Below are 13943 nucleotides of genomic sequence, written 5' to 3'. Positions count from 1 at the left end.
CCGGGAGGAAAATCAGGAAGACAATAGCAAATTTTAATTCGCTATTGTCACACAACTTGGTGGGCTTAGGGCGCAGTAGTCTGCATCCCGAGCCCACCCTTTTTGAAGCCATTTAGAGCCTCTGGCTCTAATCACGTGCTTTTAAAAAAAAAATAATCCCATTGGAATCCAAGTAGATTAGGGGCCAGGCGCATGGATTAGGGGGGCGGCACCCCTGCACTCCCAATGGACGGCTGCCACTGTCTTTCACAATATGCAAAAAAATTGGGCTAACATTACTGTTTAGTTTTTTTTTAATTCAGTGAAGTGTTTTTTATTTCAAAAAAACTTTGTGTTATTCTCTAGAGTCTTTTCTAAAAAAAAATATTATATTATATTATATAATATATTATATTATTATATTATATATATAATGTTTGGGGGTTCTAAGTAATTTTCTAGCAAAAAGATTTTAACTTCTAAAAAACAAGTGTCAGAAATAGGCTTGGTCTTGAAGTGGTTACTTGTTGAGAAAAAAAACAGTCCCCTCTGGGTGATCAATGAACATTGTAAAGATTATAACAAACTTTATTGCAGATTCCTGCCTTTTGCTGCTCTGGAGAAAAAAGCTGCTTACCTATGTGCAGAGTGAATCTAAATGGGAGCGACTTTTTCATTATTAATCAGCTAATGCACTTGCAGGATTCTAATGAGAAAAATCGCAGTGTCGGAATCCCTTTAGAACTGATTAACCCTTTGGGAGTACCTCACCAAAAATGAAGTTTTTGTTGCAGGAGATGCCAATCACACAAGCAGGAAATTACATTTCTGGGGGTGTTCTGTATACCAATGGTGTACAGAACACCTCTAGGTTGCCATATTGTATTGCATTTTACAGAAGAAGATTACAGCACTGCACATTGAAAAAGAAAGATCATTTTGAACAATCAATTACAAAATGGCTTGTGTAGAAATTGTATATGTTATATTATTTTTTTTATTTTTGCAATTTTTTCCCTCAAAAGGGACGTTACTCTTTAAAGAGGAGCTCCAGGCTCCCCCCAAATAATTAAAAGTCAGCAGCTACAAATACTGTAGCTGCTGACTTTTAATATTAGGGCACTTACCTGTCCTGGAATCCAGCGGTGTCCTTATCCGAGCCAGTCGGCTATCGGGTGCTGGTGCTCACATCTTGACTAAGGGAAACCGGAAGTGAAACCTTGCGGCTTCACAGCTGGTTTCCTGCTGCGTATGCGCAAAGTGCGCAGCACTTTGTGAATGGACCACCTGTGGGGGAGAGGGGTGGGGTGAACTTTGGGTCAGTTCACCACGGCTAACTAACTGAGCCAGAAGTGGGACCGGGTACCAGTAAAAACCAGGTACTCTCCCCCCAAAAGGTGCCAAATGTGGCAGCGGAGGCAGGGTAGGAGACAGAAGTGGAGCTTCCCCTTTTGAGCAGAGCTCCGCTTAAGGTTCTTTCAATCATGGAGACTCACATATGGACATTATCTAGGGCATTCTTCCAAGGGATGCCCACTCATCCAGACTACCTATTGAAGGTACCACCTTTGCACACTGGTACTGACTAGTATTCCAGCATTTATATTCTCCCTCAGTTTCTCTCTCTCTCACTCGGCTAATGTTACCCCAGTGCTGACAGAGAGGGACAGGGGAGGGGCAAACAAGGATGATGAACAGACGGCTGACGTCCTTCTTATCAACCAATGGTGTCACTTGTTGCTTTGTGTAACTAACATGCAGGATTGATTCACCCGCTCTCTTGTATACAAATTTGGGCAATTTTTAAGCATTTTGCCAAGGTACCCCAGAAGAAACCTGAAGGCATTCTGGTTGAAAAAGGCTGGCATAGAGAAGTAAAATGACCTAGTGGTGACCTCTCTAGCTTTAAAATAAGGTAATTAACAATAACAGAAACATTTTTTTTAAAAATAAGGGAGCGCACGACAGCTACAGAAGGTCACATTAGCCTCTTCGAGAATAAAATGCACTCCCTCCTGCATGACTCCCAGACGACTAAACAACTGTCCGACGCATAGAGTATGTAGGCAGAAGTCCTGGAAAATCACATGAGAAGGAATAATGTCCGTATCGTTGGCCTCCCGGAAAAAAAGGAGGGATGTGACACCAGAGAATTCATCAAACAATGGCTTCTCAACCTTTTTGGTAAAGACGTCTTCACACCTCACTTCTCAGTGGAATGGGCCCATCGCAGCCCCACTAGACCTTTACCACCAGGTAACCCTCCCAGGCCTATGCTAGTCTGCATGCTTAACTATCATGACAGAAAGGCTATACTGCATATGAACACCACAACATCCATTATAATGGGACCAGAGTCTCATTCTATTCGGGCTTCTCGGCTGAAGTTCAGAGAAGCAGGGCAAAATTCACTGAAGTCCGGAAACGTCTGCAGAGCCTCCAAGCTACATAAGCCATGCTTTACCCGGCCAGGTTTTGCATAACATCAGGTGGCCAGGCGCACTTCTTCGAGTCAGCAGCTGCGACCTTCGACTGGATCGACGCACACAAGACAGATCTCCGCCGTCACCCCTAGGTGGCACTGTGGCTGGTGACATTAGAATGACAGGGGCTTAGCAAGGTCAGATCACGAATGGATGGGTATCTCAACCAATTGTCAGGGGTTTCTTTAGTCCTTTGGCCTGCTGGGAGAGCCTGTTTATTTGGGTGGAGTCAGGTGATCAGGGTTCTGTGCCACCTGGACGGCTGTCTGGGTGGACGTGTGTTATGTCACCCAGGCCTATCCTGGGGACACCTGGCTGCTAGGCTGCCTGAGGCCTATCCAGGAGTAGGAGAAGCAGTGTAGGGTTGGGACTGCAGGATTGGAGTCCAACCGAGTTGCGAAGGTTCAGCCGGACGGGGAACCAGTTGTGGTCGGAGGTAGAGGGGAAGCTGTCGCCACTAAGGGACCATCCACCTTGTTACTGGAGACTACAGTGAGTAAGCTGAAGCAATACAACGGGAACCTGGGGGCGGAGTTACAAAATGGCGCCAAGAGGCAGCGTGTAGCTGTGAACTCCAGGTGTTCCCCTGAGCGAATATGCTATGAGAGGAAAAACTCTCTAGGAGAAGCCGGCTTTTACCCCTTGCTCTGCATTCCATTTGCGGCACCTCTTCAACCCCCGCTGAGTGCTTGCTTACCGCTGATATCCCGGATCTCTGCCGCTCGACTATCTCCTTCTGGTCCCTGAGTGGAGTGACCCGCAGTGCGCCTTCACACGGCAGAGTTGGAGAGAGGTGGAAAAGGAGCCGAAGGCTGCAGCTGCTAGCCTAGCAGTGTGAGAGGGGGAGGAGGAGAACGCCTGTGACTGGTGAGAGGTCGGTCGGAGAAGATGCCGGGACGCTGATGGTCGGAGCGGGTAGGTGACGGATGAGCGACTAAGCTCGGTGTGGCAGTCTGTCCTTTGACACCCCCCGAAGGTTACCGAAGGCTACCCTGAAGCGACCGAGGTGCCTCCGAAAATCGTTGCCCAAAAGGAGTATTGAGAGCGGTGACTCTTGAGGATAAGTGGAGAACCACAGAGGTGAGAGAGACTGACTGTTCAGTTTGAGCTCTTTAAAATAGTTGGATCAGCTATCCTGCAAGACCGAAGGCTAGAAGATCAGGAGGGAACGGGTAGGAAATATACCGCAGCAAGGAACAAAAGTGGTGAAAAAGGAAAACTAATGCAAAGTACAGGAAGCTAGTTGGGGAGGCTAGATCTAAAGAAAAGGACTGTTTTAAACTAGGAAAAAGCTTGCCTTTGATTGCCTTAGCTCATTAGATAGCATCTGTGGATTGCCCGTTTTCCCTCTATGGAATACTGATGTATCATTTTTAGAGCTTGAACTTTTTTCCAGCAAAATTTAATTTGTCCGTACTATTCTTTTTGCCTACACCAGTACAGCTATACAGTCATAAAGTTGCTTATTTTTCAGTTGCAGTATTTACTTGTACAAATCTTCACCATTAGAAGGAATACAAGCATTAAACCTGTGTCCTGGGATAATAACTATAACATTTATGAAATATCTGAACACCTGCCTGTATTCCTACCTGTCCATTCACCTGCTGTTTGTATATGCATTCGTACTACCTGCTTGATCTACTGTATCTGCTTGATCAAATGAGGAAGAATTATTATTAATTCACTGGGACTGTTCTATATTTGCCTGTAGAGATTGTTTTGTGAGGTGCTTGCAATTTCATTCCCTTTGGTAGAGGGAAAAAATTTTGAAGATAAATAAAACTTTATTGTTTCAAAAAAATAAAAAAACTAATGCAAAGCTTCAATTAGGAAGCTAGCTGGGGAGGCTTTATCGCAAGAGGACTGCAAGAGGACTGCCTCAGCCTGCTTCAGCGGGGATTAAATGTGGCAAAAAAAGAAAACAAATGGAAAGCATAAGTCAGGCAGCCAGCTGGTGGTGAGGCTATATTTAAAGGAAGGACTGTTTTAAACTAGTAAGAAGCTTGCCTCGGTATGCTCCAACTCATTATTTGCATATGTGCACTGTTTGCTTTCCTTCTATGGATTACTGATGCTTCAATTTTAGAGCTTGAATTTTTTCCAGCGTGACTGAAACCTTTTGCACATATCCTTTTGCTTATACCAGTACAGTTATACAGCCGTGGGCTGCTTACTATCCACTTGTAGTAGTTCTCCTATATAACTCTTTACTACTTGAGGGAACATATGGATTAAATCTGTCTCCCGTGATAACTACTATAAAAAAACTTACAAAATATTTGAATATCTGTTTGCCTGTTTTCCTACCCATGCATTCTTTGGCTGATTGTATTTGCCCTTTTTTTTTTTTAACCTGTTTGCATATATTTCTCTGCTTGTAATTGCACAGTCGCATGGCTGCAAAGTCGCTCACTACTTATCTATATAATTCTCTATTACTCGAGGAGATATATGCAATAAGATTGGTGCTTTGACATAACACGTATAAGCCATTTACGAAATATTTGAACGTATATGCTCATATTGTTTATTTGGTTTACATTGGCTCGCTCCCTCATATATTCTAAGGTATCTGGTTGGGTTCCTATACAACTATAAACCAGTAAGCCAGTCAGCTAGCTAAATAATTTTATACAGCTGATTTGAATATTTGAAAATCAATCAGATATCTACCTACTGGGCATTTGTGTTAACCTGGAGTTCTATTTGAATTTTTAGTTTCAGGACCTTCCGTACATTTGTTTATTTACAGACAGTAAATAGGTGGCACATAAATTTATATAGATATCTGAATACTCATTAGCATTCTTGTTTGCAATTTATTTGAAACTGACTATTCATGTGGGATCTCAATGGAAATGCTTATATGAGGGCTTATTAATTTGTATTTTGTGCGGGCATTCGTCTGCATTAGCATAAATTGTGTGGATAGGTTTGAGTATATTAGTGCATGAAGTAATTGTACACCTGCATTATTTTCTGCATACCTAACTGAAAATCCCTCGGTATAGTCTTTTTCTGTGCAGGTGCTAGGTGGATCAGTAAGGGATTATATTGTGCGGGGTGAACAAATAGAGCAGAATAGAGTAAAAACAATTTGATAGGAGGGACTAATGGGTAGGAAAGGAGTTAAAACCAACCAAGCAGAAAGCGGGAATTCCAATTCTATAAAGACATATATGGTACAGGATAAAATGGTTCAAAGAACGGAACGGATAGTTCAGAGTATTGAGGACAGATGGATAAAACTGATCTGGGAGAAGAGGGAGAAGGATCAAAAACAACAGAGAATGGAAAAAGAATCAGTTAGCTTGCAAGCACTTCCTGCAAAGCAAGATATTGTAGAGATGATCTCTCACTTAGAGTGTATGATTAAAGGAGAATTGAATGCTACAAGAAAGGATATACTGAACATATTACAAAGGGTAGAAGAATCTGAAGCTCATTTAGATGATCATAAAAAAGTAATTATGGAGCTACGGGGGAGAGTGGAATTAGATTGGTTGGAAATGAGGAACATCCTCAGGCTCAAAGACCAAGAAAATCGGAATAGACGAAACAACTTAAGAATACGAAGCCTGCCAGAGTCTGTGAAAAATAGCGACATAGAAAAAATGGTCCGCGAGGTCTTTAATAAAATATTGAAAAAAGAAACCTCATCCCCTATATGCTTTGAAAGAGTACACAAAATACAGAAAATAATTACGTCATCAACAGATACCGAGAGAGACGTAATAGCAAGAATATGAAATAAAGCAACAAGTCTCTTATGGCATGAGAAGTGCTGCACCGATTGAATTCAATGGAGCTGAAATATTGATCTTTACAGACCTATCACAAGGGACTTTAGCTCAAAGGAGGGCGTTGAAACCTTGGATTCAGCTACAGGAGAAAAATATCTCCTATAGATGGGGTTGCGAAAAACCAAAAACTGGGAACCCCCCCCCCCCCCAGAATGGGGTAAGCTAAAAGATCAGTCATGGAATAAAGTATAGAACCCTAATGGAAACAAAATAAGCAATGCAGCATGTGGTTGGGGGGGGGGGGGGTCGGTAATAAGGGGAGGTTCACTCAGGGGTTCACTGGGGTTTGGCGATGCCTGCCTGTGCCCTCAGAACCATTTCTGACAGGGAATGAGGGCTGGGGGCCCACGCAGGCATATAAAACCCCCCAAGGGAGGCCCTGTTGGGCTGGGCGCCTATAATCTAGGCGACAGTCCGGAGGGTTATTTCTTTGAATTTCAATGTAGGGGTTGGGAGGGAGGAGGGGGGGATGGTATAAGGAAGTCTGAATGGGGTAAAATAGATGGGGGGGTTGTGTTAGGTTTTGTTTTGTTTTTTGTTGTTAGTTAAATGGATCATCCTAAAGAAAGGGGAAGAATTACATCTTTCTCTTATGGTTAATTGCTTCTTGATGCTTTTTGATTCGTATATCTGAAAGAGGATGCCCTTAAAAATAATTACCTATAACGTGAGAGGTTTAAACAGCCCTAATAAAAGATATCAAATAATGCAGGAACTGAAAAGTTGTTCATCAAACATTGTTTTTTGCAGGAGACTCATTTTAAGTGGTCTTCTAGGGTTGGATTGAGCATAAGTGGTTTTCCAGTTTGGTTCCATGGTTACTCTCCTAATAAGAGATCCAAAGGGATAGCAATAGGTTTTGACAGGAATACACCATTTATTTTAAAAGCGATGGAGTCTGACTTCAAAGGAAGGTATCTATTTTTTAAGGGGCCCCTGTTTAACAAAGAGTACACATTTGCTAATATCTACTGCCCCAATATTCAGCCTTGTCTTTTTTTAAGAAAGATACTGAAAAAGTTAGAACATTTTAAGGAGGGGAAAGTTATTATGGCTGGAGACTTTAATTTTGTCCTGGACCCGGCCCTGGATACTCAACCTATCTCCTTGCGCTCAGAGTGGAAAAACCTAAAAGCGGTAAAAAAAAAATTATATCAGCAGCAATTAATAGAGCATGGAGAATTATGCATCCTGGGGGGGGACTTTAATTATTATTCTCAAGTTCATTGTTCATATTCAGGAATCGATTATGTCTTCCTGGATCACCAGCTTTTAGAGGGCTTATTAAAGGTGGAGGTGAAATCGATCACCCTCTCTGACCATGCCCTGGTACTGGTAAGCTTGGATTTAGAAGATATACCAGAAAGGCAGAGGTCCTGGAGGGTGGATGAATCACTTTTACATGATCATGATGTCTTGGAAGATTTGGAAAAATATTTGAACCTGTATTTTAAGGAGAATAACATAGAGAATATTGTGCCAACTATTCTGTGGGAGACTCATAAAGTATTTGTGAGAGGGAGATTAATAGCAGAGGGGGCCAAGAGGAAAAAAAATTAAAAATCTGGACCGCACAAAAAAAAATCCCTTATACAAGAGATCCAAGAGTTGGAACAGACACATAAAAGGACAGGGGATAATAAAGTAATGATAGAATTAACAGGAAAGAGGGAGGCATTGAGGGATTTTTTGGAACAGGACACCAAAAGAGTGTTTATTAGAACAGCTAAAAGTCAGTATGAATTTGGTAATAGAGCAGGGCGGCTACTGGCTGAGGTGATTAAACCTAGAAGGAACCTGAATTTTATACAGAAAATGAAAGATAAAAAAGGTGAGATGAAACATTCTATTAGGGATATTAGTAAAATCTTTGTGGAATACTATCAAGCACTTTATAAAATAAATGATACCCAAAACCCGAAGGGGCTCAAAACAGAAGAAATAAAATAGAACAGTATTTACAGAATATAAAGTTACCTGTTTTATTGGAAGAGGACTCAAATGGGTTAGATATGGAAATTTCTAAGGAAGAAATAGAGCAGGCAATTAAAAAAAGTAAGGTTAGGAAGAGCCCGGGCCCAGATGGGTACACATATTTTTAAAAGTTTATGGGAATCCTGACTCCTTATTTTCATCCTTACATGAATTCCATTGGGGCGAGCTTAAAGATACGTGAAGAAGCCTTGGGGACCTATATAACACTCTTGGTAAAGGAAGGGAAGGATCCAACACTCTGCTCCAGCTTTAGGCCAATATCCTTTATTAATGAAGATATGAACATTTACGCTAGGATATTGGCTGAGAGACTGAAGCTATATATGCCAGAATGTACAGGAAAGGATCAAGCAGGGTTTGTCCCTGGGAGAGAAACAAGGGATAATATTATAAAAACAATTCTTTTTAATGCATGAAGCAAAACAAAGCAAGAAACCTGTTCTTTTCCTATCAATAGATGCCGAAAAGGTTTTTGATAGACTAGATTAGGACTTCATGCTTGGGACACTGCATAAATTTGGCATAGGACCACGTATGCTTAGGTGGATAGAGGCTCTGTACTCTAAACCCACTGCCCAAATTCAGGTAAATGGAACATTATCTGAGCCCTTTAGGCTCTATAATGGTACACATCAGGGCTGCCCACTCTCCCCTTTACTTTTTGTGTTTTCTTTGGAACCCTTTTTAACTTCTATAAGAGCTAACTATGAAATTAAATATTAAATATATATATATAATAGAAACCGCGCAACAAGAATATAAGATATCTGCTTTCGCAGATATTATGTTCTATATAACATATCCCTCACAAACACTCTCAAAGATTGTGGGAGAGTTGAGTAGCTATGGAACTGTTTCGAACTTAAGGATTAATTTGGAGAAAACAGAGATAATAAATATCTCTGTCTCCCCAACTGAAGGTAGGACCCTCAGAGCTCTTTTTCCCTTTTTGTGGAAAAGAAATGGATTAAAATATCTGGGAATATACCTGGCAGTATCAACAACAGACTTATATCAAGACAATTATGTTCCCTTATTGAATAAAATTAAACAAGATTTGAAAGGGTACCCTGCACATAGACTCTCATGGTTTGGTAGGATAAATGTGATTAAAATGATGATTCTTCTGAAAGCTTTGTATATCTTTCAAAGCCTCCCGATTAATTTCCCTGGAGCATACTTTAAAATCCTTATGCCGCGTACACACGATCGCACATTCCAACAACAAAATCCATGGATTTTTTCCGACAGATGTTGGCTCAAACTTGTCTTGCATACACACGGTCACACAAATCTTGTCAGAAATTCCGAACGTCAAGAACACGGTGACGTACAACACGTATGATGGCACTAGATAAGGGAAGTTAAATACCAAGTGCGCCACCCTTTGGGCTCCTTCTGCTAATCTTGTATTAGTAGAAGTTTGGTGAGAGACGATTCGCATTTTTCAGCCTCGTGCTTTTCCGATCGTTACTGCTCTTCAGTTTGTGCTTGTGGGTTTGTATCTGGTTTTCAGGGCTTGCCCCCCCAAAGCGCACGCAAGGTCAGAATAAAATATATGGAGTACTTTGCGGGTAGAGGGGCCATTGATATGCCAGAAAATGTTTAATAAACATTTTAGAAATACATTTTTTTATTTAAACTGAAATAAAATTTCCTTTGATTTACTGCTTGTGTTTCTTTTAGCTGTCTCCTAAGTTCTCCAATGGGCTTTTTTCTTTTGACATTTTCTTCAATAGTGCAAACACAATTTATTTGATACATGAGGTGACAATCTCTTCTTCAGCGAACTATTATTATGTTGTAGGTCTGCTACACACACACACCTTGTTTTTGTTGTTATTGTATGTAAGGCCCCTTTCACACATGCAGACCGTTTATTCCATCAGTTCAGTCACATCAAAACGGATGAAGCATTCATCAGTTTTTCATCATGCAGCAGTTTTTTTTTGTTTTTTTTTTTTTTAACATCCACTCCCAATGCAAAAATGTTTGAAAAACTGACCATTTGTTTTTTTTTTAAACGGAAGAAAAATAGAGCTTTGATCAGTTTAAAAAAAACGGATGTAAACGAATGATCATCCATTTACATCAGTTTTTCCATAGGGATACATTGATGTCCATTTTTCATCCGTCAACGGATGGATGAAAAACAGACAACATGTGTGAAAGGGGCCTAATGCATTACTGTTAAAAATATACATCATTTTCAGTACCATGAATGAATTTTACAGAGTCACAAAAATGGCATGATTGTGGCAAATTATAAAGCACTGTGGGAGTTATTTACTAAAGGAAAATCCACTTTGCACTACAAGTGCACTGCAAAAGTGCACTTGAAACTGCACTTGTAGTGCAAAGTGGATTTGCCTTTAGTAAATAACCCCCATTTCAGTGTAAACACCAACTTAGTCCAAACAATGATATTGAGCATCGAAAGAAGAAGCCACACATTGTTGAGTAGAAAACTTTATACTCTGTGCACATTCACATGTGCGTTAGAAAAGGTTTTTTGAACAAACCAACATATTTTAGTAATAACATTTTTGTTTTTGACAGTACAAATAGCCTTTTTTGTGTTAAAACAGGCATGTTTAAAACCATAAAACAATACACAACTCAGGAACTTACAAAGTTCAACTTTGACAAAGTGAAGGCAATATCAGACATTAGTATGTCCAAACTGTTTTGATCTTGCCTTCATCAGATGGGGTTATGTCACCCCTGTGAAAGCCAAATTTTGAAGATGCACACAAATTGAGAGTCAAAATAGGGATTTCCCTCCTGATCCCATGCCTAATGTCAACATGTGCTAGCTCCCATCATGGGGGATCAATGGACGTGTTTTGGGGGTGCAACCCCTTCCTCTGAGCTACTTTAGTTGCGAGGAAGGGGTTGCACCCACCAAACGCGTACATTGAAATACCGTGATGGAAGATAGCACATGTTGACACACTGTGTGCATCTTCAAAATTTGGCTTTTAAGATACTTAAAAAAATTGGTGAAAAATATAAAAAAAATTAAGACTTTGGTGTTTTTTAGATTTGGCCTAAAACATCATTGATGCTTTTGAGTCTTTTTTCAATATCATTGATGTCTTCCTTGATCTTTTGTAAATCACGATTGCACACCATGATCTCCCCGTTGAGGACATGTGCACTTGTGAAATGGCAATCTTCTTCCACAACATCCACATCACCTAAAATTAAAAAAACGTACCATGTATTATAAATATGCAGGCATCCATCTATTACCTGAAGCTGTGGTCTCAGACACTCACCTGTTGTGGTCACTATTTCACCCACTTCATAAACCTCTCCTTCCTCCATATTTTCTGGTTGTGGTGTGGGGATGCTTTAGTTTTTCGGAGGTGGGGGGGGGTCCCTGGTGTCCTCAGATGATCCGAGTCTTTTCTCCCCTATGTGAATAAAAAAAAGGTATACTTAGCACACAGATATTTGAGGCCAGAAATAGTAATATGAAACATTGCTTGGAAGTGTCGTACAATTGTCTTTTTTGGCAGAGTTCCAAGCTGAAGACATATTTTTTTCCCTTTTTAAAGCTGGAATACTTACCTTTTTGTAAAATTTTCACACATGGAGACACCCCTAGTATCCACTGGAGCGCCTGTGTGGGACACCCTAAAAAGTTTGTTCTGGTGTCCCACTAGTGCTCCTGCGTCCAGATGTGTAAACAGCAGCTGAGTGTCCTCTCCTTACACTGAATCAAGTTTGCATTTCATTCTAGTACAAACCCATCTAGACAACAATGTCATAAACTTCTTTTAATACAAATAGGCCTGAACAAATGTAGTTAACCTGTATCTGCAAAAAACATTGTATTAGTGGGCGAACTAACGATGTTTACTACGAACGATTACTGTGCCCACGAACCTGAAAGTTGCCATTTTAAACTGTACAACAGTAAAGAAAAGCACATGGAGCAGCATGCAAGTAATAATAATAATAGGAACACATGACAACTACTTAATTTTTTGAAGAACTCTCTTGATCTTTCTGTACTGATCCTGCTCCCTCAATTTCAGGTCTGACCAGCGTTTCCTCAATTGATCCTTGGATCGTTGTACCCCAAAATTCCTGTGCAGACTTCACAACTTTAGCCATGATCTTGGCCTTTCTGACATTAGCGTTAGGGTAAGGTCCATGCTTCCCATCATAGTAGGCCCTCTTCAAGATGTCCACCATCTCCACCATCTCTATAAAGGACATATTTGAGGCCTTAAATCTCCTCCGGGATCGGGACTCCGGGCTTTCCTTGTTGCTGATCTCCTCTGCATGCACTTGCTCTTTCTCCGCCATGTGCTCTTCCACTGTGCCGAAAGACAAGGGCTGGGGAATAGACTAGGAAGAACATCAGGGGTGGGCGGAGTTTCACGCATGCGCAGTGTATATAAAGCGTAACAAGCGTGCGTCGTACGTACGATCTGTGAGAGGAGGAAGGAGTATCGGAAGTGCCAATCGCTAGAACGAAGGTACAATTTTAACTTGGTGCATCAGTGGCCTATACTGCTTATAGATTGAGGCCTATATTGGGACAAGATTAGGAGAGTTTAGCCTGACATTATGGTTTGTCTTGTGTTGTGTTTTGCAGAGAAAATGGATCTATTGAATGATCAGGACTTTATCCCCATATTCATTGATATGTAAACAGGTAAACCACCCCTTTTATAACAATAAAACAAAGAGAAAGGCAGCGCTGGATCAATTGCTGGAATTTGTGAAGCCGGTGATCCCCACGGCAGACATCCCCTATTTGAAGGCCCTAATTGGTGGCATGAGGAGCACTTATAATAGGGAGCACAAGAAGGTCCAGGATTCCCAGAGATCAGGAGCTGCAGCAGATGACATTTATGTCCCCAGGCTGTCGTACTATGACAGACTGCATTTTCTGGCAGGCCAGAATGAACCCAGGCCAGCACTCTCCAGTCTTCCTTCGAGGCTTCCTTCCACCTCAGCTGAGGCTTCCGACGTCCAACCTGGGCCTTCTAGCCAGGAAGAAGTGAAGGAGCCCAGCTTGAGCCAGGTATAGCATTGTTCAACATATTTCTAGTCAAATAATTAATGATGTTAACTACACCCTGTTCCAAATTATTATGCAAATTCTATTTCAGTGTCGCAAAGATTAAATATTTTGTTTTTCAGTTTAACTCATGGATGGCGTTGTGTCTCAGGGCTCTTTTGATCACTGAAAACAATCTCGGACACCTGTGATAATTAGATTGCCAGGTGAGCTCAATTAAAGGAAAAACTACTAAAGGAGGGTGTTCCACATTATTAAGCAGAACACCATTTTCAAGCAATATGGGGAAGAAAAAGATGTCTCTGCTGCCGAAAAGAGTGAAATAGTTCAATGCCTTGGACAAGGTATAAAAACATTAGATATTAGATATTAGATCATCGCACTATTAAGAGATTTGTGGCTGATTCAGAGCATAGACAGGTTTGTTGCAGATAAAGGCACATTGAGGAAGATTTCTGCCAGATCCATGCATCGGATCAAAAGCGCAGCTGCCAAAACACCATTACATAGCAGCAAACAGATATTTGAAGATGCTGGTGCCTCTGGAGTCCCACGGACATCAAGGTGTAGAGTCTTCAAGAGTCTTGCAACTGTGCATATACCTTCCATTTGGCCACCACTAACCAATGCTCACAAGCA

The 13943-nt window shown here is 41.0% G+C and overlaps 1 protein-coding gene and 1 long non-coding RNA gene across 4 annotated transcripts in view; one reads left to right on the top strand and one right to left on the bottom strand.

Moving 5' to 3' along the window:
• Positions 1-13943, bottom strand: part of LOC141127438 (retinol dehydrogenase 16-like) — a 198537-nt gene that overhangs the window by 70972 nt on the left and 113622 nt on the right. The window contains exon 2 of one of the 3 annotated variants that reach the window (XM_073613869.1): positions 11545-11682. The exons of the other annotated variants lie outside the window; for them this stretch is intronic. Coding sequence (XP_073469970.1) covers positions 11545-11593 — 49 coding nt within the window. The 5' untranslated portion in view covers positions 11594-11682. The remainder of the gene's footprint in view (positions 1-11544; positions 11683-13943) is intronic. 3 annotated transcript variants of the gene reach the window in all.
• LOC141127439 (uncharacterized) overlaps positions 4183-13943 on the top strand; it is a 31099-nt gene continuing 21338 nt past the window's right edge. The window contains exon 1 of the long non-coding RNA XR_012241556.1: positions 4183-4476. This is a non-coding gene — a long non-coding RNA (uncharacterized lncRNA). The remainder of the gene's footprint in view (positions 4477-13943) is intronic.

This window comes from Aquarana catesbeiana, linkage group LG02 (genome assembly GCF_042186555.1).
Source record: "Aquarana catesbeiana isolate 2022-GZ linkage group LG02, ASM4218655v1, whole genome shotgun sequence".
Taxonomy (NCBI): Eukaryota; Metazoa; Chordata; class Amphibia; order Anura; family Ranidae; genus Aquarana; species Aquarana catesbeiana.
The sequence above is the reverse complement of the archived record's forward strand: the minus strand, read 5'-3'. Positions and strand labels throughout refer to the sequence as shown.